Source organism: Megascapheus bottae, chromosome 15 (genome assembly GCF_031878675.1).
Source record: "Megascapheus bottae isolate mThoBot1 chromosome 15, mThoBot2.hap1, whole genome shotgun sequence".
NCBI lineage: Eukaryota > Metazoa > Chordata > Mammalia > Rodentia > Geomyidae > Megascapheus > Megascapheus bottae.
In genome coordinates, this window is record NC_143523.1 from 25,437,540 (window position 1) to 25,461,568 (window position 24,029).

Genomic DNA, 24,029 nt, shown 5'->3' on the forward strand with positions numbered 1-24,029 from the left:
ATAGACAGAATGTTGAGCTTTCTGACAGATAAAAATAGGGAACTGATTTGTCTCACAGAAACTGAAGCCTTGAGCCTTAAAGGGCCCAGTTGTTCAAGCCACAGATGTCCTTGCTTCTTCTTTCTCTCTTCCTGCTGTCCTGCTGTCTCCTGCCACAAAAGGGGAGAGTAGACATGTGTCACACTTCCTTTTCTGTCTTTTCTTTCTGCCTATCCTCTTCTGCTATTTCCCCTCACTGTCTCACCAAGTTCTTTAGCTGCCTCTCAGACCTTCCCTTATCTGGTGCTAAATGGGGTGGACCAATGGCAAGCTCTGTTACACAGACCTGTGAATACTACTAGAGCTGCTATAGTCCCCATCTTAAGCAAGAAGTCAGGATAAGAGAAAGAGAGCCAATATTCTGGAGGTTAGGGCCCTAGCTCAGGAAGATGGGAGGCCTTCAGTAAGTATTGATGCCTTTCAAAGACTCATTTCATATCCTAAAATAGAAATGATAGTTGTCATGAGGCTGAGCTCAAAAGGAGTGGGTTGTAAGTCCTGTATAGAACCAACATCACAGTTCATTTGGCATTTTGCCTAAACTGATCTTGGCAGGAGAAGTTCATTGAGAAGGAAGGTGCAGAGAGAATGGGCTGAACTCAGGCTAATATCCTAGTTTCCTTAAGGACTTGAACTCCCTCCAATGGTCTGAAGGTGTCATGACCACCTTGTCCTCTTTGGGAAGTTGTAATAAAAATAATCAGAGACTTCTCTCTGAAAACGCTGAGAGTGTTTCAGAATCAAAGTCAGAAGGAGCCTGGGTGTTCCTTGAATCCCTTCTCCTGTCCTCGAAAAAGTGAGAAGTTGTGGCCATAAAACTGAGTGACTCACTTAAGGTCATGAATAAGTTGATGCTAGATCAGCATTTTCTACTAATCACAGACCTCTCTTGCAGTGGCAGAGCCCTGTGTGATATCGACAGTGTGGGCTTTGAGTCTGAGCCCTAGCTCTCCCATGGATGAATGGCATAACTTGGGGACCAGTTCTTTTATCTCCCTAAGAATTGACATGTAAAATGAATGTCATCATAGTACTGAACGCATTCCCTAAGCATATTGTTGTGGTCACCATTCGCAGAAAAAGAGACAAAGAGAAACAAGGATTACCTGCGTCAATCCCTAAACTTCATTGTAAATTCCCTCACTCTTGAGCCTTCCTTGTCTTCCCATAGAAATGATGTGTATTTAGGCATGCTGTCATAGCTTTGCCTAGTAATTCTAGAGCTGATCTTTTAAATTTTATTTTGTTCAATATTTTATGCCTGTATTTTGTGTGAGATATAAATAATAACAATATAATTCACATTCATATCCTCTGCAAGAAACAGGATATTTTTATTTCTTGGAGATTTGTGTGGTCTCTCATTCCAATACTATTCCCTACTTATCACTCACCTGAATTTTATATTTATTATTCCCTTCACTGTTTTTTTTTACCATATACGTATGCATCCTAAATAACATAGTTTCATTTTACATGTATTTCATATACACAAAATCATGTCACACTAACATCTTCAGTTTGCCTTTTTTGTTCAAATTATTTTTGTTCTTTATCCATACTGATGTAATTTTGTTATTTATCCATATTTCACTTGTCTTCAGTGTTCAATAGTACTCTACTATGAGAATGAACCATGATAATTTGTTTATTCTCCTTTTGATGAACAATTGGGTTATTTCCTGAACTGTATTTTACATTATATTAGAAACAGCACTTGAAGTCTAGTTGTGTATATAGCTAAGTGGCACAGTGTTTGACTAGCATGCCAAAGGCCATGGGCAATCTCCACATAGAAAAAAAAAAGTCGGAGAAGAGGAAACAGGAGTTCAATTAAATGACACATGACCTTGGTGTGTGTACCAATAGCAGTGCTGTGTATATCTGTGACCAAAACTGGGTCATAGGCATGAATGCCATGAAATTCATCCACTATATGTTTTAATATAAAACTTTCCAAGGTGGGGGCCGGGAGTTTGGCCTAGTGGTAGAGTGCTTGCCTAGCGTGCAGGAAGACCCGGGTTCAATTCCTTGGTACCACATACATAGAAAAAAGCCAGAAGTGGTGCTAAGGCTCAAGTGGTAGAGCTCTAGCCTTGAGAAAGTTCAAGGATAGTGCTCAGGCCCTGAGCTCAAGCCCAGGACTGGCAAAAAAAAAAAAAAAAAAAAAACAACTTTCCAAGGTGATTGTGTTTTACACTTTTATCAAGTTGATAGGCCTTCCAAAAGTTCTTTAATGTTAGAATTAGCCATAAGTCACTTGATAATCTGGTGGTTCATTAATTTCCATGTCCAGAGTGCCATGTAGATGGGGCCTGACACTTAATCATGACACATTGCTCTGCATATGCTATTGAACCATATCATGAGGCCTCATGGCACATATGAGTTACCAGCTAAGATGCGGCGACACATTTTCAGTCTCACCTTGGTCTTCTTGTCAAGCCAGTTGCCACTGCCAACCAGTGATGGCAGGGCTGGAACATTAGTCTACCACATATCACACTGCATGGAACAAAAACAGTCTAGGAAAGCAGACTCTCGTTTTCATCATGTTAGCCTCAATACAGTAAAAAGCAGAAAGACAAATGGCTGTAAAAAGAAAAAGGAGAAGTATAACTGCCACCCCTGACTTTTTTCTCTAGGGAAATAAGTAGTTGCCAGCCCAGGTGCTGAGCACAGTTGCTGATGGAGAGAAAAGTCAAGTGATCAATGGAGTGCTCTCAAAAATTCAGAAGGAACAAGCTAACAGTTATCAACTCACTCAGTGAAGACCATTTTTCCTCATCGTTGACAAAGCCATACATGCTTTTATCCAGTTGGTCTACTTGTTTCTCTAGGAGCTGAGGGAAAGGAGTAGTAAAGATCTTGAGTTCCTTAAAAATCCCCCGAAAAACACTGAGCTGCTAGAGTGGGGAAATCAATGATTCCAGGAGATGGTATCTTGTTGTCTTGCCTGCCATCCTGGCCACTTCAGTGGTGTGACCAAGCAGAAGAGCCTCACCTCTCAACCCTTTGAAGACTAACTGTGTGGCAGAACCAGAAATTCAGATGTGGAGCATGAATATGAACAACCAGGGTAAACTGGAGAAGTGTAGAACCTTTGTTTGAACAAAGAGGCTAAGAGAAAAGAAATCTATCTCTGGTTTCTACCTCTACTACTGTCTCTCCTCCTTCTTCCTCCTCTTCCTTCCCTTCTTCCTTTTCCCCTTCCTCTCGTTTTTCCCCATCCTCCCTTTCCTCCCCTCCCTTTTCCTCCATTTCCCCATCCTCCTAATCTTCCTCCTTCTCCTCCTCCCACCTCTTGGGTCTGTTCCTCTTTTCCTATCTCTCTCTATCCAAACCTTGGATCTGTTACTGGGGATGCTGTCTGAGAACCCTCTATCTATCTCCTCCTCTGGAGGAGATTAGATAAATGCTGGAAATGTATGCTTCACTTCAGAAACCTATTGGATATTCCTGCTGGCTTCAAGGAGATGAATTCAGACCCTCTTATTTTCTTTCTCCTTGATCAACCTCAAACTGCTTCCTTGCACTCTAAATCTGTGGTTTGGGGTGAGATAGAGGAAGTGTAAAACTCCCCGGAGGAAAGTAGAGCTCTCTGATGGACTCAGCAGGTGCAGGTGTGGCCATTCTTCTGGCCTTGCCCGCTTGTCTGTGTTTGGGACCATCCTGTGTCTGCCCAACATGTCACTGGGTCTGATGAGACAATGCAGTGAGCGAAGGTGGAGAGCAGGAGAGGACAAGGGCAGGGAGGGGAGGGGCACACAGCTTGGTGCCTGGAATTACCCTGCTAGGAACCAGGCTGTGTGCCTGTTTTTTTCTCTGCCAATATCCTTGTTTGGTTAAAAAGTGCCAGGCTCTGAGCATGGTAATTCCTGACTCCATCCAGCTTGGGTGGAAGTCGTCTCCCTTTCCAGGGTCACCCATTTCTACCCCAAGATGGCCTTGAACAAAAAAGTGCCTATTTCAGCTGGGCACAGTGGCTCATGTCTGTAATCCTAGCTACTCTGGAGGCTGAGATCTGAGGATCAAGATTCAAAGCCAGCCCAGGCACTACAAAGCCAGGAGACTCTTATCTCCACCTTAATCACCAGAAAATGGGAAGTGGAGCTGTGGCTCAAGGGTAGGGTAATAGCCATGAGCTGAAGAGCTCAGGGACAGAACCCAGGTCCAGAGTTCAAGTGCCATGACCCACAAAAAGAAAAGAAAATTACCTGTTTCATCTTAAATAGCTCTAGGAAAAAGCCACTCTAACACTGAAGTAAACTCTTATTACTACAGCCCTGTTGGCTTGACACGCAGGGAGGGGGCAGGAAGATCAAGTTTGAAATCACCTCCAGTGAGACTCCATCTTCACCATGACTGAATGCAGTGGCACATATTTATTTTCCTGGCTATGAGGAAAAGAGCAATGGCTGGGAGCAGTAGTGTGTACTTTCATCTCCAGAAATTTGGGGGAAGCATTTTAAGTCAAAGAATCATGGCTTAGGCCTTCCTGGGCACAAAACAAGACCTTGCCTCAAAAATTAATGGGAAAGGGAACTTTCCCAGGCTAGCACCCCAGGCTAGCACCTGCTAGCAAAGAATGGAGCACCTATATAAGAAACATGATGAGGCCCTGAGGCCCTGAGTTCAATCCCTGAAATCCCATTTCATATAATAGTTCTGTCAATGGAAAAAGGCTTATCCATGATTTTATGTAAATGAGCAGAAAGTCCCTGTGAAACATTCAGATGGAATTGATGATTCGCCTCTTCCTTGAGCAGAGGAAGTTGCCAGAGATGGCGTTCCTGCCACCTGCTGAAAGCAAGGGCTGTATGTATTTGGGACAAACAGGAAGTGACCAGTCAGAAGCCAGTCCCAACCTGTGAACAGACCAGATTATAAAAGAAAGCCACTGGGAAGAGATTTGCAAGCCCAAAGGTTTCCCTACTAAAGTTTACACAATGAGGAGTAATCAGCAGAACTGGCTGGCTCTCCAGGTCACATGATGACATAGAAACATGAAACTTGATGATGTGCTCCAGCAAGTTTTACTTCCCTAGTGCAGGCGTGTTCACCAGCAGCCTGAGCTCTCTGAAGTCAACAGCCAGTGACTGCAGTCCGTGAGCACAGAGGCTTGCCATGCGGCTCCCCACCAAGGTCCTGAGCCGCTGACCTTCTCTGACCACTGGATGGTGACGCGTAAGTTTCCCTAGAAAGAATGGACAAGCTCAACAAGATAACTGTCCCTGCCAGTCAGAAATTAAGGTAAGGTTTTTCCCACTGGATCCTTCTCCTTTCCCTTCTCCTTTATTCCCTCCAAGGCTTTTGGCATTTCCAAGCACTGAAGCCCTGGAATGTTTGGACAGGGTGAAGGCAGTGGGTGGCAATCGCTCTGGGGAAATAGACTAGCTCATTTTTTTTTTTAAAGAAATGAGTCTGAACAAGTGGGCCATCTCTAGCCAGCTTTATGCCAACAATAGAATTGAGTATTATAACATAAAAGAGGCAAGTGGTGGGATGCTCTCAAAAGTGAGCTTTCATCCTGAAGAGGAGAAACTTTGCTAAGGAAAGGTTTGATTGAGCTTCAATCAATGTATTCACAATAGTTTTATTCTCTTGTTTAGTCTGTGGGTGTTTATCATGTTTATCCTCATTAGAGTGCAATAGTTGTTTATAAAAATACTTAGAATAAATAGCAGTAGATAAAGGAACTATAAGAAAGAAACCCCTAATTTTTATTTTGAAGGTCTTTTTGGCTCATTGTAATGGTATTATGGCCTTTGGAGACAGGACCTTTAAATATTTAGGGAGTATGTTATATTCCAATTGCTATTGAAACTCTGGTTTTTCATTTGGTAGCATGACATATGGAGTAGATGTGTCATCAAAAATAATTAGGAGCTAGAGTTGATTTTGCTTATTTGTTTGTTTACATCAGCCCTGGGGTCTGAACTCAGAGCCTTGCATTCTTTCTTACTTTGTTTTATCATTTGAGCCATGAATCCAGTTCTGGCTTTTTTGCTGGCTGATTTAAGGTAAGCGTCCTGGGTTTGTCTGCTCGTGTTTTAAACCAAGATCCTCAGGCTTTTGAATAGCTAGGATAATAGGCATGAGCCAATGGTTCCTTGCTAGAATTGAAATTTTTAAGATTTCAGAATTAGTCGAAGGCCAGCCCTTCACAGCGAATATGTGAGTTTTCATATCTAGACAGGCGTGGTATGAGTAAGTTGAGCTACACTACTGAGCTAGGGTCCACAGGTACCATCGGCCAACCATTTCGAGCATGCACCGTTGCTGTCTTGGGGGTTATACTCTTTCAGAAGAGTAGGTAAAAGAGTGGAAACAGTAAGGGGCTTGAGGAATAACCGAGAAGAGAATCACAGTAGCTGAAGAAGTTTTCATGGAGAACTGGGCTTTGAGAAGCATGTCAGATAAAAGTTGGAGAACTGAAGGAAAAGCATTGCCAGCTGAGAGGGGGGAAACAGAAGCTGATGTGAATGGGGCCATTGGTGGACTGTGAGTAGAGTTTTCTTCCCAGCAGCACTATGAGCAGGGCATATGGAATTAGATGATCCTGACAGGGCTAGTTGCATATGGAAGGAACAGTCCAAAAAGAGAGAGCTCCTACCCCAAGGAGCTCCTTTCCCAAGGGAAAGTAAGCCTGCAAGCCCACAGGAAGTGGCAGGGTGGATGGGACGCATGAAGCTGGAGGCGGGGATACTGACTATGAAGGCACCTGAGTAACCCACGCATCAGAAGTTGAAGATCCTGTCAGGTGTCAGTGGCTCACACTACTCAGGAGCTGAGATCTGAGGATCGAGGCTCAAAGCCAGCCTGAGCAGAAAAGTTCCCATGAGACTCTTATCTAAAATTAGCCACTCAAAAATCAGTAGTGGAGCTGTGGGTTTAAGATATAGAGACTAACATTGAGCAAAAAGTTCAGGGACAACACCTAGGCCCTGAGTTCAAGCCCCTCAAATGACAGGAAAGAAAGAAAAAGAAGGAAAAAAAATGTAGATCTGGACCGGAGGTACAGAAGTGGCAGAGATAAAAGAAGGAGGCCGAACATGGCAAAGAAATATGGAGGCCCAAGTGTCAGGCCTTCTCTTTGGAGCCAGATAGCTCCAAAGGTCTTCTTCAGGTATATTCCCTAACCTCAAGCTACATTAAGCTTTGAATCTCTTTCAGGAAGTTCACTTGGGAATCTAACTAGGCAATAGAACTTCAACAATTTTTTATGATCCCTTCCTGTAAGCCAAAGTCCAGCTTGATCAGGCAATATGCAAGAATAAATTATAGGATAGAAAACCCAAATGGTTTTGTGGATAATCATACACTATATTCATCTGCTTAGAGAAAAGCAGCTCTTCCCTCAGTTGGTTGCTAACTTGTCTTTACAGAATGGGCATGTTTTCGTAAAAATGCACCCTGTTGACATGGAACTTTTCAAAGAAACAAATTATAAACACAGTGAACCTGAAGCACCATTTTAAATATTTTCTGTAAATACAGGTCACAGTGAGGAATAGGATTTGAAATATTTTTCCCATAAGGTTTTATTGACATATATTAACTGTACAATCTATGGGGCCTACTTGTAATATTTCCACATATGCATATAATCGACCTTGATTCACACCCCTTTTTACTACTCTTTCTTATGGCCCTCTCTCCAATTTTATCTGTTGCCATGCTTTTATTGTTAAATTGAAGTGCGCATATAATATAAATGCAGCAGTGTTAAGGGCACTAATAGTAATATATCCAAATGAGAGTTACTAAGAAGCCCAGTTAAGAAATTGCATTCCTTTTAAAAAATTATTGGCTATTAATTGTACAAATAGGGGTTTCATTGTGATTTCTTGTGTGTGCATGTGTGTGTGTGGGGGGTGCTGGTCTTGTGCTTTGAACTCAGAGCCTGGGCACTTCCTTAAGGTTTTTTGCACAAGGTTAGCCTTTACCACTTGAACCACAGCTCCACTTCTGGGTTTTTGCTGTGTAATTAGAGATAAGCATCTCACAGACTTTTCTACCCTGGCTAGCTCTCACAATCCTCAGATCTGTCTCCTGAGTAGCTAGGACTATAGGCGTGAGTCTTAGCATCTGGCAATTTTTGAATTTAGTTTTATTACAATTTTATCATACATGCATACAATGTACTCTGATCATATTCTCCTCTACTCCCCTCTTTTTCCCATCCCTTGACTCTCTCCTGACTGATTAACATCAATTCAGAAGATATCCTAACTGCTTGGCACTGTATGTCAGTGTGCATGGAGAACTATGTTTATAGTCTTACAAACTTATTCCAAGTCTATGAAAAAAAAAATTGCTCACGTTTTTAACCACCTTCACCAGAGAGAAAGAAAGAGGGAGGGAGGGAGGGAGGGAGGGAAGGAGGGAGGGGGAGAGAGAGAGGGAGAGGGAGAGAGGAAGGAAGAGAAGGAAGAGAGAGAGAGGGAGGAAGGGAGGGAGAGAGGGAGAGAGGGAGGGAGGGAGGGAGGGAGAGAGACAGAGAGAGAGAAAGAGAGAGATTATCTCAACCCCCAGTACATTTTCAGGATTGAAAAGAAACTGGAGGGAGCAGGAATGACCAGGAAGAGAAGAAACACAGAGTGGAGAGTGGAGCGAGGAGATGAGGGCAGGCAGAACTGGGAGGAAATAGGGATTTGCTACATGAAGGAGACAGGCGTCCTAGATGGACATGGCTGGAGGTGGAAATTATCTGGAGAGGTTGTATAGGAAGAATTGAGGCCAATAATGTGACTATATTATGTGGGAACAGAGGTGTAAACTCTTCATTTTTGCCTCCCCTCCTCCCCTCTGCCCAGATTCTCTATGAGGAGCAGATCTTATGAGGAAATGATAACATAAGAAACCCAGACAAGACCTGGGTTTCCTATTCTTCCACCAGTAAACATTCATTTGATCATAAAAATGTCACCCTTCCAAGTGAATATTTCAAAATTTGAAAATTTTCAACCTGAGTCACATGAAAATTCATTGTTTTCAGGTTGCTGAAACTAATTTGAAAAGGAAAAATAACATTCTTAATAGTTAACCTCTTAGAAGATTCATCATCTGTACTTATGCATTTCTCTTTATAACACACACACACACACACATACACTTATTTTTACAAGTAGAAAAGGACTTGGACAGTTGTGTGAGTAAATCCTCATTTTATTGTTTGAGCATTTTTCACTCAGATAAATCAAAGATTCTATGACTTTTGGCAAGTTTATTTAGTTTCCCTGACCCTGGCCTGGTACTATTAATAGCAGTACCAATGCCATAAACAAATTAGATAAGGAACAAATAAATTATCTTGTGAAGCAAGTGATACAGAAAGATACTGGCACTTAGAAATTATTGGATTTTAAAAAGATTGCTTTGAATATCATTATCATTGTTGTTCTTATTCACCCTCAAAGTATACAATTACGTAAATATAAACAGAAGACATTATATTGATCCTTGACAACTTTCATGCTAATTTCATTTCTTTTTTATATTTTGAATATTTTGTCTACTGATGCTGACATCCATTTCACTTTTCATGGATTATAGACGGGCAAACCTCTCTCCATCCTCATGGAAATAGTTGATAAACTGCGGTAGGCATCTATAATCACTGCTTGGACACTGAACCCTACATCTTACTGCATAGATGCTGCCCTGCTTTCTCTTCTCAGATCTTGTAATTTTTCAGTAGGAAAATCCCATTCCTTACCTTTCCAAGTGAAATTCTTCAGAAACCAACTTAATTTTTCTTCACCTTTTCACCTCTTGCTTCCTCTCTGGCCTTTCCTGCGTCATTTCAGTCAATGGTTTCAAGATCAACACGAACTCTGACTCATCCAATTATGCCCACTCACCTACCACATCTTCTAGTCTGCACTCTAAGGCATCTCTGTATATGCCTTCTGTTTCCTTTACTTCCACTCCATGCAGAATAGGTCCGCCTCAAAGACAAGGTCCTCAATGTTTATTTGGCCCAAATTTTCTACAAAATGAAGAAAGTGAGCAAACAATACCCCAAATCCCTCTCCATCTAATGTTGTGTGAGACTCTGTTCCACATGAATATTATATTCTGTGAGACTAAGTCCCATGACCCTCAGGAATGATTATTTCTTGGTGTATTTGAGAGGATGATATAAGTGAGGTCCAAAAGGGCTGACTCCAAACCGGGCGTGGTGGCTCACACCTGTAATCCTAGCTACTCAGGAGGCTGAGATCTGAGGATCAAGGTTCAAAGCCAGCTCCTGCACAAAAGGACCTGAGACTCTTATCTCCAGGCAGCCTTTAGAAAACAGGAAGTGGGGCTTGGCTCAAGGGTAGGGTGGTAGCCTTGAGCTGAATAGCTCAGGGACAATGCCCAGGCCCAGGGGTAGGGTGGTAGCCTTGAGGTGAAGAGCTCAGTGACAGCACCCAGGTTGAGTTCAAGCCCCATGACCCACAAAAGAATGGGGGGGGGGTGCTGATTCCATTTGCCAATTATAAGCCATGGGTCCTAAAGAAATTATTCAGTTCCTAAGCCTTGGTTTCCTCCACTGTCAAGTGAAACAAAGTGTTCCTTTTTCACAAACTGGTCATGAAAGCCAGGTATGACATGGACTGACATACCCAGAATAGTACATTTTGCATGGTCAGTATAACAAGTAAGTAAAAAGGAAACCAGACAATCCGAACTGCAACCCACCCATAGTCAGTGGTCATTTGCTGTCTCTCCTCCTTTACATTTCATTAATGGATCTACTTTATGGTTGAAGTGGCTAGCAGTGGCAAACAAGGCTCTGAATCAAACTCTGGAGATAAGACAGTCCTTCGGGCAGCCTGACTTCTCGTTTATTCCATTCTGAACTTGCTGCATGAGCCTCTATGGAACTGGATGGATGAGATGTTCAGAGCACCTAGACTTGTGGCCAAACTACATAGGAGCAGAAGCTTGCTTAATGAGAGTAGACCTCAGTCATCTTCAAGGAAGACTCAAGACAACTATCTTACATATGCTGTGCACAGCTACCCTAGAAAAACCCCAAACTAGAGTCCATATGTCTGAGGTGCCCTACCTCCCAGCTCAACCACTGTTTGCGTATCCTGGCAGAACTCCTTCCTTGTTTTTGTGGCTTGTCTCCAGAAGGGCTGGGATACAACTAGTTAAACTGCCAGGAGTTTAACTACATTGCATTCCAGTTCTGCCTCATAGGTCACTAGATTACAGAAGGCTGGCAGGCACCAAAGAATGCTTCGGGCATGTATTGTAGACAGTCTCTTGGATTTTCCCTTACAGATGATTAATCCCATCTAATACATGGAGAATTGAATAGTTTGGTTCATTTTCAAAGAACACCTTATTATTGCCTTCTTATATTGCTAGCAAAGAATTTATCTGAGCCTGTTAAAGAATATGAGTAGGGCTAGTAATGTGGCTCAGAGGTAGAGTGCTTGCCTAGCATGCATAAAGACCTGGATTTAATTCCTCAGTACCACATAAACAGAAAGAAAAAGAAAAGGCTGGAAGTGGAGCTATGGCTTAAGTAGTAGAGTGATAGCCATAAGCAAAAGAAGCTCAGGGACAGTTCCCAGGCTCTGAGTTCAAGCCCCAGGACTGGCAAAAAAAAAAAAAGAGTATGAGTGAAGAAAGGTGGATGAAGAAAAAGAAGGGAAGGGAAGAGAGAGTTCACAGTGTGTGCTGTCTTCTTACTGGTGTGCTTCCCATGCCCAGGTCTCCATCATTTGTGAGCAAATTTGTCTTCCATACTTCCCTCCTCCCCATATTTGTTCCATAGGTAAGGGATATCTGTTCCCCAGAACGCTCCTCCCACAAGCCCCTGATCCCCATCATAGACCTGTCTTCTGCTGCCCATCTGCCTCCGCTTCCCTTCTGAAAGGGAGTCCCCTTGCAAGCTCAGTTTTTATTCTGATCATTTTTTCCAGCTATGCTCTAGGCCTTCAAAATAGTCCATCACCTGAAGGTCAGCATGACAGTGTCACATGCACAATTCTAAACAAAGCTAGAAGCCAGCTGGAGGGACAAGTGCTGTCCACTCAGCGGGCCCCACTTCTCGTTGACCACTTCCTGAAGAAGGTTGCCTTGCCCCAGGAGCACCCCTGCTGCCTCTGGCAGCGCAGCTGGGGTTCTAGACTCATTCCAGATTGTCACCCTGTCACACAGCACCAGGGACACACAGCCCCACCCACAGAGCCACACACAAGAGCCCCAGGCTTTGTTGAACACTCTGTGGAAGCAGGCCTGAAAAATCTTAGTACCTTTACATGAGTACCTTGAGTTTTCAATCTGACTCTGGACCTAAACACCCAGGTTCACTTTTCCTCCAATATATAGTGACAAGAGACAAGCACGAGGAGCCAGATAGAAGAACTGGTGCTGAAGAGGTGAAGCCCCCACTGCAAGCTGTCCCAGTAAAGCCAGCTCCAATACTGGACTTCATGACATCCGTGGGCAGGAGGCAGAGTGGGCCTTGCACTTGTTTTCTGCTCTCTCCCTGTGCATTTTTTTCTTTTGGCGGGGGGTGGGGGTAGGAGGTATGGCACTAGAGCCTTACACTTGCTAGATAAGCACTCTATCACTGGAACTGTGCTTCCAGCCCTCTCTCCCTCTGTAATTTAGTGGCAGTAAAACATTACAGCTTGACCAAAGTTCTGCTTTCCCTAGACTTTTTTTCCCCTAAACTGAAAGTCAGCCAGCTTACTAAGTCAGAAAACTGAGGGAAGCCCTGTAGAATTCACACTGTCAGAATTCATGTTATTGCAGGTTTCTAGGCCCAGACTTGAATCCTATGCTGACTCAGGTATGTTTGGGGGCACACAGTTTTAGGCCTTACAGAAAATGCTCCCACCGTGGCCCCGTCACCTGAGAGTAAATGATAATTATACAGAGCAGAGTACCCTTCCCTGCAGACTGACCACACAACTCCAGTGTGGTGGGGTACAACACCCAGAGAGCTGTTTTTCTTGTGCTGGGAAGGGCAAGGACTTTGGCTTAAAGCCCTGAGGGCTTGCATGCTCACTCAGCATTAACCAACTCAGTGCTTGGGAAGCACATTTACTTTTAGCCATGTATTTCATTAGTAAAATGGGAATGATACTATAGACATAATATTCAACGTGTCACAGAGCACTGGAATAGTAAAATGTGACAGAGACAACAAGAACTCAGTGAATGTCCTTGTTTAAAATGACCCCTGCCTCAACTTCTCTTACTCACCCAGGAAAGTCATCCACACAGGATGGGGCGGTGGCTCAGAGTTCTGGTTGGGGTAACAGGGGAAGGAAGGAAGCTTCCATTGGGCACTAGCACCCCGCAGCCAGCATGGGGGGAGGGGAGGCAGAGAACATCCAATCATGCCAACCTCCACATAGGGTTTGCTCCCCTGTGAGCTGTTGTTCAGGGAAAGTACTGATAAAGAGGGTTAGCTCTTGGGGAGACCAACCTTAAGTAAATAGAATTCCCCAGTTGGGAAGCTATACCAGAATGTGTTTGTAACAGAAGGTAGAGAATCTAAGTTCCAACAGAATGAAATGCTGTCCTGTGCTCCTTTTATTTTTCTTCCTTAAAACATCCTGTGGGCGGGCATGGATGTATCATTTGTTTTTTTATTGTTTTTTTTTGTTGTTTCTTTGTTTGTTTTGCCAGTCCTGGGCTTGAGCTCAGGGCGTGAGCACTGTCCTTGGACTTTCTCAAGGATAGAGCTGTACCACTTGAGCCTCAGCACCACTTCTGGCTTTTTTCTATGTATGTGGTACCAAGGAATCGAACCCGGGTCTTCGTGCATGCTAGGCAAGCACTTTAACCACTAGGCCAAACTCCTGGCCTCATTTGTTTTTTTAAAAGGACAACTGCAGATTCAGTTTTTTTTGGCTGGTTAGGGAAAGACTGTGAACACAGGACAATGTCAATAAACATAGAAATAATCCAGTGTAGTGAAGGATTAAAAATCAGGCCTATTGGACTCTTCTTTGCGGCATCTATGGACACAGGAGCCTTCCTTCACATCTCCTGTCTGCACAATCTGCTGTTGTGTATATTTATGAAGAAGCTTTCCCAGTCTTTGTCAGAGCACATGGCGGTGGTGAGAGTAAGTACCAGCAAGGTTCCAGGGGCACTGAATGGCTGATAGACCCTTGGTAAGAAGCACTGCTGTGGGCTGGGGATGTGACTCAGTGGTAGAATGCTTGCCTAGCATGCATAAAGCCCTGGGTTCTACTCCTCAGTAAAAAAGCTGGAAGTGGGGCTGTGGCTCAAGTGGTAGAGTGCTAGCCTTGAGCAAAAGAAGCTCAGGGACAGTACCCAGGCCTTGAGTTCAAGCCCTGCGACTGGTGAAGAAGAAAGAGAAGGAGGAGGAGGAAGAGCAGGAGAAGGAGGAGGAGGAGGAGGAGGAGGGGGAGGAGGAGGAGGAGGAGGAGGAGGAAGCACTGCTGGCAGTCAACTTCCCAGGTGCTGGTGGACACAGTCCTTCCACTTCAGGAGTCCTTAAACTTCAGGTGACTCTTTTGTGCAGGCTGGGGATAAAGATGCATGGAGATATGTTTGTCTCCTTCCATCTGCTCTGTTAGGTCATCTTACTTTCCAGCATGTTCCGCCCCCTAGAGACCCCTTCCTACATCCCCTCTGACACATGGCTGCCCAAGCTGCTCCCTCTACCCTCTCCCATTCTAATCAGTCCCTTCCTCTTTTTTCTCTGCCTTTTAGGCCCTGAGACAGGTCCTAACATCTCATGCTTCCCTCTAGAAAAAAGTCTTGGGAACCAACAGAAAGGCAGAGATGGGGAATCAAGCGCCCCTATTCAGGGCTAAGTTGAATGCCAGGGACCAAGGAGAAGGTGACCCAAGAGGAGAGATGGCCCATGGTGAAGCCAGCCACTGGCCCTGGTGAGAGGTTTAGGGGAAACAAAGCCAGAGTGGGCTGAGGGTATGGGCCCTGGAGTCACCTGATTTGAATACCAGCCCTGTCACTGAGTGACTAGCTGGCTAGGCAAATGACTTAACACCCTGAGTCAATTGTTCTCATTTATAACAATGTTCAAGAAGTAATGCACCCACAACCAGATGCAGTGGCTTACACCTGTAATCCTAGCTACTCAGGAGGCTGAGATCTGAGGATCAAGGTTCAAAGCCAGCCCAGGCACACAAGGACCTGAGACTTTTATTTCCAGTAAACCTCTAGAAAATGAGAAATGGGGCTTGGCTCAAAGGTAGGGCAGTAGCCTTGAGCTGAAGAGCTCTGGGACAGTGCCCAGGCCAGTTCAAGCCCCATGGCCACCCCCCAAAAAAGTAATGCAACTACTCATGAATATAACTATAACCCCTCTATACATCACTATGATAATAAATAAATAAATAAATAAAAATAAAACTGGGAGAATAACCAGAATGATGTGATCACACTTAATCCTACTGAAGTTCAGGTGTGAAAATGATTGAACATTTTCTTTTCATAATAAAAAATAATAAGGTAATCATAGGGCCTGATCCATAGACATTAGAAAGGTTAAGTGGTACGTGGTACATAATACAAATTTGATGAGTGTTGCATTCTCTGGTTTCTGGTTGTTTCTCCAAGTGTGCCCCCTAGCCAGTGTGAGATAATCTTTTAACAATGGCTTGTTGGGCTTGTACTATAGTCACAGGAGGGTGGAGGCTCTGCTCCGCTCAGGGGATGGGGCAGCTTATCCTTTGACTGGATGCCCCAGCCAGAGCAGAAGAGAGGAAAGGAATCAAATGCTGAAAGAAAGGAAGCTCCAACCAAATTAACAAGCACCCAATCTCTCTGAAATTTAATTTCTTCCCTTGGACCCAAAGAGGTTGACACTAAACAATTCTTGAAATCTCTGCCAGTTGCAAATTTCTATGGCTGTGTTAATTACAAGCAAACTGAGGAGTCTGGGTTTCAAAAACTAAGTGTATAAAATAGCATGGTGATGTCTCTGGGCTTCATTCAGACCTGTGAAATGGTGTGGAGACTAATTCAGCCTCAGAAGACTTACTCAGGTCATTCTACCTCGGAGGGAACAACTCCACATGAGCTCACACTTTAGAAGGAAGCAGCCTTGGGTGCTAAATTTGCAAATCTAAATATAACACCAGTAATGCCTCAGGAAGATCAGGCTGCAGGAAGTGGGCAGGAGGAAGCCAGGGGCAGAACTAGACTAGACTGTGGGCAACCAGGAAACAGGAGGACTTCTGCTGAATGGGTGAAACATTACAGGCAAAAATGATGTTCTGTCTCAACATGGTGGACTGAGAGCCAAAGATTTCCACTTTAAACCAAATTATCCCAGGGATGGACCTGAAACACAAAATCCTGCCTGGCCACGGTCCTTTGTGGGGGTGTCTAAGACCTGCAAGGAAAACAAGGTGCTTTCCGACACTCTTCCCCTACTAAGCTCTTATAAAATGTATTTCTGACAGATGCTAATAGTTCTTAAAGTCATTTCCTATATTTAATCATTAGAGCTGAGTATGGATGGTTCATACCTTTGATCCTGGCTACTTTGGAAGCCGAGATTGGGAGAAATCATAGTTCAAAAACAGCCCTTGCAAAAAGTGCTCCTATGATTCCATCTCAACCCATAGCTGGGCATGGGGGCACAGTCCTGTCATCCCAGCAGCATAGAGAAGCACAATAGGACCAGCATACAACAAGACCCTACCTTAAAAATAACCAGAATAAAAAGGCTGGCTTGGTATAGCTCAAGTAGTAAAAGTACCTGAATAGCAAGTGCAGGCCTATAAGACCAACCCATTCTGGAATATTCTATGTGCAGTCAAATCCAAAGCCACTTCTCTAACTCAACTTTTCTTCCAAGAGGAAGAGGTAGAGAGGCTGCCATTGATGTAAGGTAGAATGTCAGCTGTTCAGGCTCCTGTACTGGAGCTTGTGGCTTGTGGGGCTGGAGGCACTGCTGTGGCACCTGGCAGATAAGCACCTCTGTGCCCTCAGTTGCCCTGAGCACATGTGAACAGAGAAACTGGGCAGCCAGTAGCGAGCTGTTCCTCCTACACCTTCTCTCCTGTACAATGCACAAACAGTACCATAGACCGGATTCCCACTTGTTGGGTCTTCCCTTTTGTGGGAGACTATCAGGGCTTTCCCTGTCCTCCCACTGAGTGAGATTTGTCATTCAAGGTACTATAGGCAATAGGGCAAATGGAAGAGACCTGGGGAGTTGGAAAATCATCTTCTGTGCTGTCCCGCACGAAGCCTGACCTCAACAGAGAGAAACCTGGTCTCCATATGGAGCTGAGGCTATCAAGTTCACCATCCTCCTGCCTCTGACTCCCTAGACTGGGATTACAATGAACCACCATGACCAGCCCAGTCCTAAGTCTTTTAACAAAAGTTCTCGGCCTTTAATGTCCTAAGATTCCTGGGAATATTAAAATGCAAATGTCTAGTTTTTTTCCTTTTTTCCCCTATGGTGTGGTTTAAAGGCAAGCACTCTGGATTTTTAATAAATACAGGTCACTTTTTAAACTATACCCTGATTTCAGAGGATGACCTAGAAGAGAAACTAGGTTAGAAGGAATAGGGATAGAACCCGAGACTACGGCCTTCCTCCCTGTCCCTTAAGCCCAAGGCTTCCAGAACTGGCAGACAGCACTAACATCACCCCACCCTTGCTTCTCCAGGACTCTTAGGCTGGCCCTGGTCTGCTCTCTCCTCTCTCAAGCCTAGGGCAGCTGATACACCACCACCTCCTAGAGCAGATATTTAAAGCCCTCAGTTTACAGAGAAATTAAGGATAGGGCCCACTTGTGAGAATGTCCAAAATATATGACATGGGTTGGAATGATCAAGGATTTCTTGGAAAGGACCCCGAAATCACAGAAAACCAAAGTAAAAATAGACAGATGGGATGACATCAATCAAGAAAGATTCTGCATGGCAAAGGAAATGATCAGAACGGTAGGAAAGCAACCTACTCGAGAATATACAGCTGGCACAGGGTTAAGATATACAATATAGAAGGAACTTGTATAATTCAAAATGCTAATAATGCAATTTAAAATGGGCAATAGACCTAAGTAGGCTTTTCTTAAAAGAAGACACATAAGTGAATAGGAACCTGAAAAACAAATATCAACATCAGTAATCACCAAGGAACTAAAACTGCAATGAGTGCTGGACAGGGTGGTACATGTCCAGCTCAGAGGGAGGAGTATCAGGCACCTGAGGCCAGCTTGGCCTATATAATGAGTCTGGGGATAGACTGGGTTAATATAGTGAGAATGTCTCAAAACAAACAAACAAAAACCAACAATGAGCTATTACTTCACTCCAGTTAGAATGGTACTATCAAATACACAAAAGATGAAAAGCTCTGAATTGGCAAAAAAAAAAAAAAAAAAAAGTAGAACTACCTGCCAGTGGCCAGTGGCTCACACCTGCAACTCTAGCTATTCTAAGACTGTCTTGGAGTATCACGGTTTGAAGACACTCAAGGCAGAAAAGCTTACATCTTCAATGAATCCATAAATGTTGGCCTGGAGACATGGCTCATCAAGTGATTGAGCTCCAGGCATGAACAAAACTGTTGAACAAAAGTGAATGCACACAAGAACTTGTATGTGTGCACACATACACAAGAACTGCCATGCAATCCAGCTATCTTACTAGTGGATATATGGCCAAAGCGAATGAAATCATAAGAGACATCTGCACTCTCAGATTTATTTCAGTACTGTTGGTAAGAACAAGCAATGGAAACTACCTAAATGTTAATCCAGTGAGGAATGAATAAAGAGTACATGGTCCATATAACAAATCCAATAGTGTTCAGACAAAAGAAAGGGATAGAATCTGCCATTTATAACTGGGGTACAACTCAACGTTATTATGTAAAATGAAGGAAGCCAGGCCCAGAAAGGCAAGTAGCACATTGTATTATTCATGTATGGAGTTGAAAAACACAACAAGATGTGTCATTTGGACCAGACACAGCAGTTCATGACTATCTAAGTCTCAGTTACTTGGTAGACAGAGATTAAGAGTATCTCTGCAAATAGCAACTGAGACTCGTCTCAACAAATATACTGGGTATAATGGTACACACCTGTAATCCTGCTTCGTGTAAATAGGAGGATAGAAGCTTAAAGGTATCGGGGCAATGTGAACAAGCGGAAGACAATTGGGAGGCTGGAAAATCTTTTTTCTCCTCACAATTAAACCTCTCCTAGAATAGGAAACACTTGACCTGGTGTTGACCTGCACAACCTGGGGTTGTGCGATGATGATTGTCTTTCATGTAACCAAGACTGGCCTTGAACTCGCTATCTTTCTCTCCTACCCTCAAATGAGAAATCACTTAAACCTGCTATGTCCATAGTGTTGCCTTTTCTAGAGTTACATTTACAGAACTTATACAGCATAGAGGCTTTTCAGATCCTGTTCACTTAGCATGTATCACTTTTTTGTTTGTTTATTTGAGAGGGGGTCTCCTTATGCAGCTAGGACTGTCTAGACTCCTTGTCTTCCTGTCTCAGCTCAGGTTATTTTCTGCTATTCAGGTTACAGTGCCAATACTTCTTCCTACCTTTTTGGTTTGTTTTCCAGCACTTGTCAGGAACAGCAGAGCAATCCTGGGCAAGGCGCTGTGCTCCAGGCAGGCGCCAGGCCTCTTGTCACACAGTATGAGGTCCATGTTTTGCCACAGTCCCCTCCTATCTATCCATCAGCAGCCTTTGAAAGCTCTGACTCTGGGAGGAAGGGGAGAAAGCACATGACTGTAAAATAAATGAAAATATTCAGGCACACACAGTTAGGTCTAAATTCAAATGGAAAAGTCAAGTCTAATGAAGAAACAAGTCTATGGGCTGGGATATGGCTTAGTAGTAGAGTGCTTTCCTAGCATGCATGAAGCCCTAGGTTCGATTCCTCAGTACCACATAAACAGAAAAAAACAGAAGTGCAGCTGTGGCTCAAGTGGTAGAGGGCTAATCTTGAGCACAGAGAGGCTCAGGATTAGAACCAAGGCCCCTGAGTTCAAGCCCCACGACTGTCAAAAAATTAATAAATGAAGAGGCAAGTCTAGTAAAGCTCTTGTTTAGGTTTTCCAAAGGATCGGCCAGCTCATTTGTCTAACTCTGCACTTGACTTAATAAGAACCTTCATTTTCCTTAAGCAAATATTATATTGCTTTATTCATGCACAACGAAGGCCTGCTGTGCGAAAGGATTACCAATCACCATACAGAGCTGCTCAAAGGGTGGGGCTGGACCAGAAGCAAGTGTTTCACCTGGAAATTGGTTAGGAATGCAAATTCTTCTGCTCCACCTCAAACCTATCCAATCAGAAACTCAGGGGGTGGGTTCAGATGGGAGATCAACTCTGTGCCTCAGCCATCCAGGAATTCCTGTCACAACTGAATGTAGGAACCCAACTGGTCTATCAGATTCTAAGCTTTCTCAAAATTCCTCAAACTGTTGGTGATGATTGCAAAGACTCAATTTCATTAAATACAATATAATTCTTAGTATTCGGAGGTTTTTACTGTAGGGATTTTCTCTCTCTTTTTGTATTCATGGAAGGTTTTAGAAGTTTTTTTTTTCAAAAGTCAGCCTGCTTATTAATTTTTTATGTTTCATTTTGTTTCTAACAGGCAACTTCAAAAGATAGTCCATGATATTAAGAACAATGAAGGTGGCATCATGGACAAAATCAAAAAGTAAGTTAGAGTCAGGCTACAGATTGACTTATATGGAATAAATGGGCCTATGCTTGAGTGAGTGGAAGGAAGCCGAGTTCCATTACTTAAGGGAGGAGATGAAACTTGATTAGTCTGTGGCCCTTTCTTCATGGGTAGAAGTGAGGGGAGGGATGGGAGTGGTGGGGTCAGAGTGAGTAGGGGAACTCAGCACTTTTCTTCTGGCTGCAGAAGAGGTGCCTGACAAAAGTCAAAGCAGGAAAATCAGCTTGATAGCTATCCAGTCAAGCCACCCACCCCCTTCCCTGCCCCATGATCCCAGTGAATTCCAAATAAGAACTCACAAAACTCAGGTCTCAGTACTATGAAATCTCTGCATGAAACACTTTTCTATTCCATGGTCGGTCATATTCACTGCAGCCATGAAACTGATGGTTTCTGAGTTTCTATATCAAGCCTTTGATGCATTGTCCCCCAGAGCTCTTTCTACTTGGCAAATCACGTTTCTCATCCAGGAATAATGGCTGCCTTGGTCTTTACCTTGGGCAATACCAAGAGCTCCTTGGTTCAAAGTGAGCTGCAGTTCAGCTCACTTTTGAAGCCAGCCAACAGGGGCTGCCTTGAAAGCAGGAAGCACAGTTGAACACATTGGTTCCTTTACATAAGGCTGTGACCTGACCATGTTTCCATGGGTCTGTGGCCATCGGAATAGACAAGGTCCAGGAAGTGTTGGGTGGCTGCCAGCTACTGAGTCATGTTCAAAATATATCCTTTATTCTTGACCTGTGGATAGAGCTCAATAGTCCATTCTTGAATTTGTCCTTTATCTATGATAATTGGAGGCTGTTAAAACACACTTTCTTTTCTTTAAGAAAATGACAATAACAATGAATAATAGTGGGTTTACATGTTTTCAGAAAGTATACTATTCTATAAACTTACCCAACAGGCCCAGCTTTATTTTTGTCTTTTGGTTCGTACAACTCTTTGGGCAATCTCTTTCCAGACTTCATCCCAAGTTTGGTTTGAGGAGAACTGTTTGGTAACTGGATGAAATAATAGATATAAGACCCTATAGTGGAAAAAATAATTTCAATACAAATATATTATTATTTCTAAAAAGAACTGCAATTCTGTAGATTTAAAAATCAAAGCCAAAGCTGGCACCGTGGATCACGCCTGTAATCCTAGCTATTCAGGAGGCTGAGATCTGAGGATCTTGGTTCAAAGCCAGCCCTGACACTAAAAAGTCTGTGAGATTCTTATTTCAATTAATCACCAGAAAACAGAAAGTGGGGCTTGGCTCAAGGGCTGCTGTACCTTAGCTTCTTCACTTAAAGCTTGCACTCTACCACTTGAATCCACTTCTGACTTTTTGCTGATTAATTGGAGATAAGAATCTCAGACTTTCCTGCCTGTGCTGGTTTGGAATTACAATCATTGGATCTCAGCCTCCTGAGTAGATAGGATTACAGGCATGAGCTCCTGGCACCCAACAAGTAAATCATTCATAGAATGAGAAATCACTACTAAAAGTAATGGTTGAGGCAGACCTTGAATACTGACACACTCAGTTCTTGTCATGCTTTTAAATGAGGCAAAATAATTTCAGTTCAATCTATAAGCAAAGTAGCTAATTCTCGTCATTTTTAAAGCATTTATTTATGAGGCATTATGGTTCTTTTCCTACCTTGCTATAGTCAGTACTGATTTTCCCTGGACCTCTGAATGCCATGCTTCCAAGTATTCAGACCTCACACACCAGTCACCACTTCATAACTAAGTCATAGTCATGTGATGCCCGGGGGACCTGGGGTAAAGGGTGAGTGGTGATCTTCTATCCATGCCTCACTATTTACAAAATGGCAAATCTTCCACGGGGTTGGAATCTTCCTGTTTACTGTCTATATACTATCTCTAGGAGAATAGCTGTCCTGCCTTCTCACTGACCTTTGGTCTCCTGTTTTATCTCCAGGCTGAAAGTCAAAGCTCCTCCCAGTGTTCCTCGAAGGGACTATGCCTTAGGTAAGAGATTTGTAAACTATGTTACTGACCTGGACTCCTGTGATATTCACATTTGTTTGTGGGAAAGTGAGAAATGCAAAGTCTACCAACTGGAAGACAAAAAGCCTATCCTAATTTGAAGAATGATCACTGGCAGTGAGCCACACAGAGGAAACGCACAACCTCATCCTTCTCTCAGCCCATCTGTGCCTATGAGCACACGACTTCATCCTCTCAGTCTATCTGTGTCTATGAGAGCACCACTTCATCCTCTCGGTCTATCCGTGTCTATGGGAGCACGACTTTATTCTTCTCTCAGTCTATCTGTGTCTATGAGAACACGACTTTATTCTTCTCTCAGTCTATCTGTGTCTATGAGAGCACGACTTCATCTTTCTCTCAGTCCATCTGTGTCTGTGCAGCTGTTTGTCAAGCAGGCTGCATGTGTCAGGCATGTACAAGATCTTAAGTAGTGCCAAATAAGGCAAATACAGTCTCCACACTCCCAAATGGAGTCTGGGAAGGAAGAAAGGGGAAGTTGGAAGATGGGAACTCTCCATCCTGTAGGAGTTCACAGCATTTAAGCCAGATCAAACCTGAGCTGCGGGAAGTAGAGAAGAGAAGGCTTCCTCCACAAGATGGTGAAATGATAATAAATGGTTGGAGAACAAATAATTAATGACACATTTGCTTCTAAGTCTTCTATGAGGTCAGTCTACAATTCCACTCCAAACTAGAACTGATTGGGGGTGGGGAGAGGTATATGTGTGTTTTAGTACTAGGGTTTGAACTCAGGGCCTAGGCACTATCCCTGAGCCTTTGTGCTCAAAGCTAGTAGTCTTACCACTTGAGCCACAGCTCCACTTCTAGTATTTTTTGGAGCTTAATTGGAGATAGGAGTATCACAGTCTTTCCTGCTTAGTCTAGCTTCAAACCACAACCTTAAGATCTCCCCCTACTGAGTAGCTAGGATTACACTGTCCAGATGGAACTGATTTTTTGGGGGGAAGGGGTCTGTCTTAGAGCTTGAACTTTGGGCCTGGGCATTGTCCCTGAGCTCTTTAGCTCAAGGCTTGAGCCACAGCGCCACCTCTGGGTTTTCTAGTGGTTAACTGGAGATAAGAGTCTCACAGACTTTAGTGCCGGACTGGCTTTGAACTACGATCCTCAGATCTCAGCCTCCTGAGTAGCTAGGATTATAGGCATGAGCCACCGTGCACGGCTAGAACTGATTTTGATAGAAGTTAGTCTTGAAGTTGATGGTGTTTATGGCAGTAGTGAGAAATATCTCCAACACGGTTTCCTTTTCTGGAATACACAAAATCTT

At 43.5% G+C, this 24,029-nt stretch overlaps 1 protein-coding gene and 1 long non-coding RNA gene across 3 annotated transcripts in view; one reads left to right on the forward strand and one right to left on the reverse strand.

Annotated features, from left to right (window-relative positions):
- LOC150054014 (uncharacterized) lies at positions 1-23,354 on the reverse strand. Of its 2 annotated transcripts, XR_016537815.1 has the most exons (4): positions 23,299-23,354; positions 21,641-21,770; positions 19,589-19,751; positions 1-149 (listed from the first exon to the last, which is right to left on the reverse strand). It is a non-coding gene; the product is annotated as an uncharacterized LOC150054014 (long non-coding RNA). The 2 variants fall into 2 exon arrangements; XR_016537814.1 differs by lacking the exon at positions 1-149 and having other exon boundaries at positions 19,479-19,751.
- Positions 14,856-24,029, forward strand: part of Blnk (B cell linker) — a 31,052-nt gene continuing 21,878 nt past the window's right edge. The window contains exons 1-3 of the mRNA XM_090346162.1: positions 14,856-14,924; positions 20,654-20,719; positions 22,674-22,723. Of these exons, the coding sequence (XP_090202288.1) occupies positions 14,893-14,924; positions 20,654-20,719; positions 22,674-22,723 (148 nt within the window). The 5' untranslated portion in view covers positions 14,856-14,892. The remainder of the gene's footprint in view (positions 14,925-20,653; positions 20,720-22,673; positions 22,724-24,029) is intronic.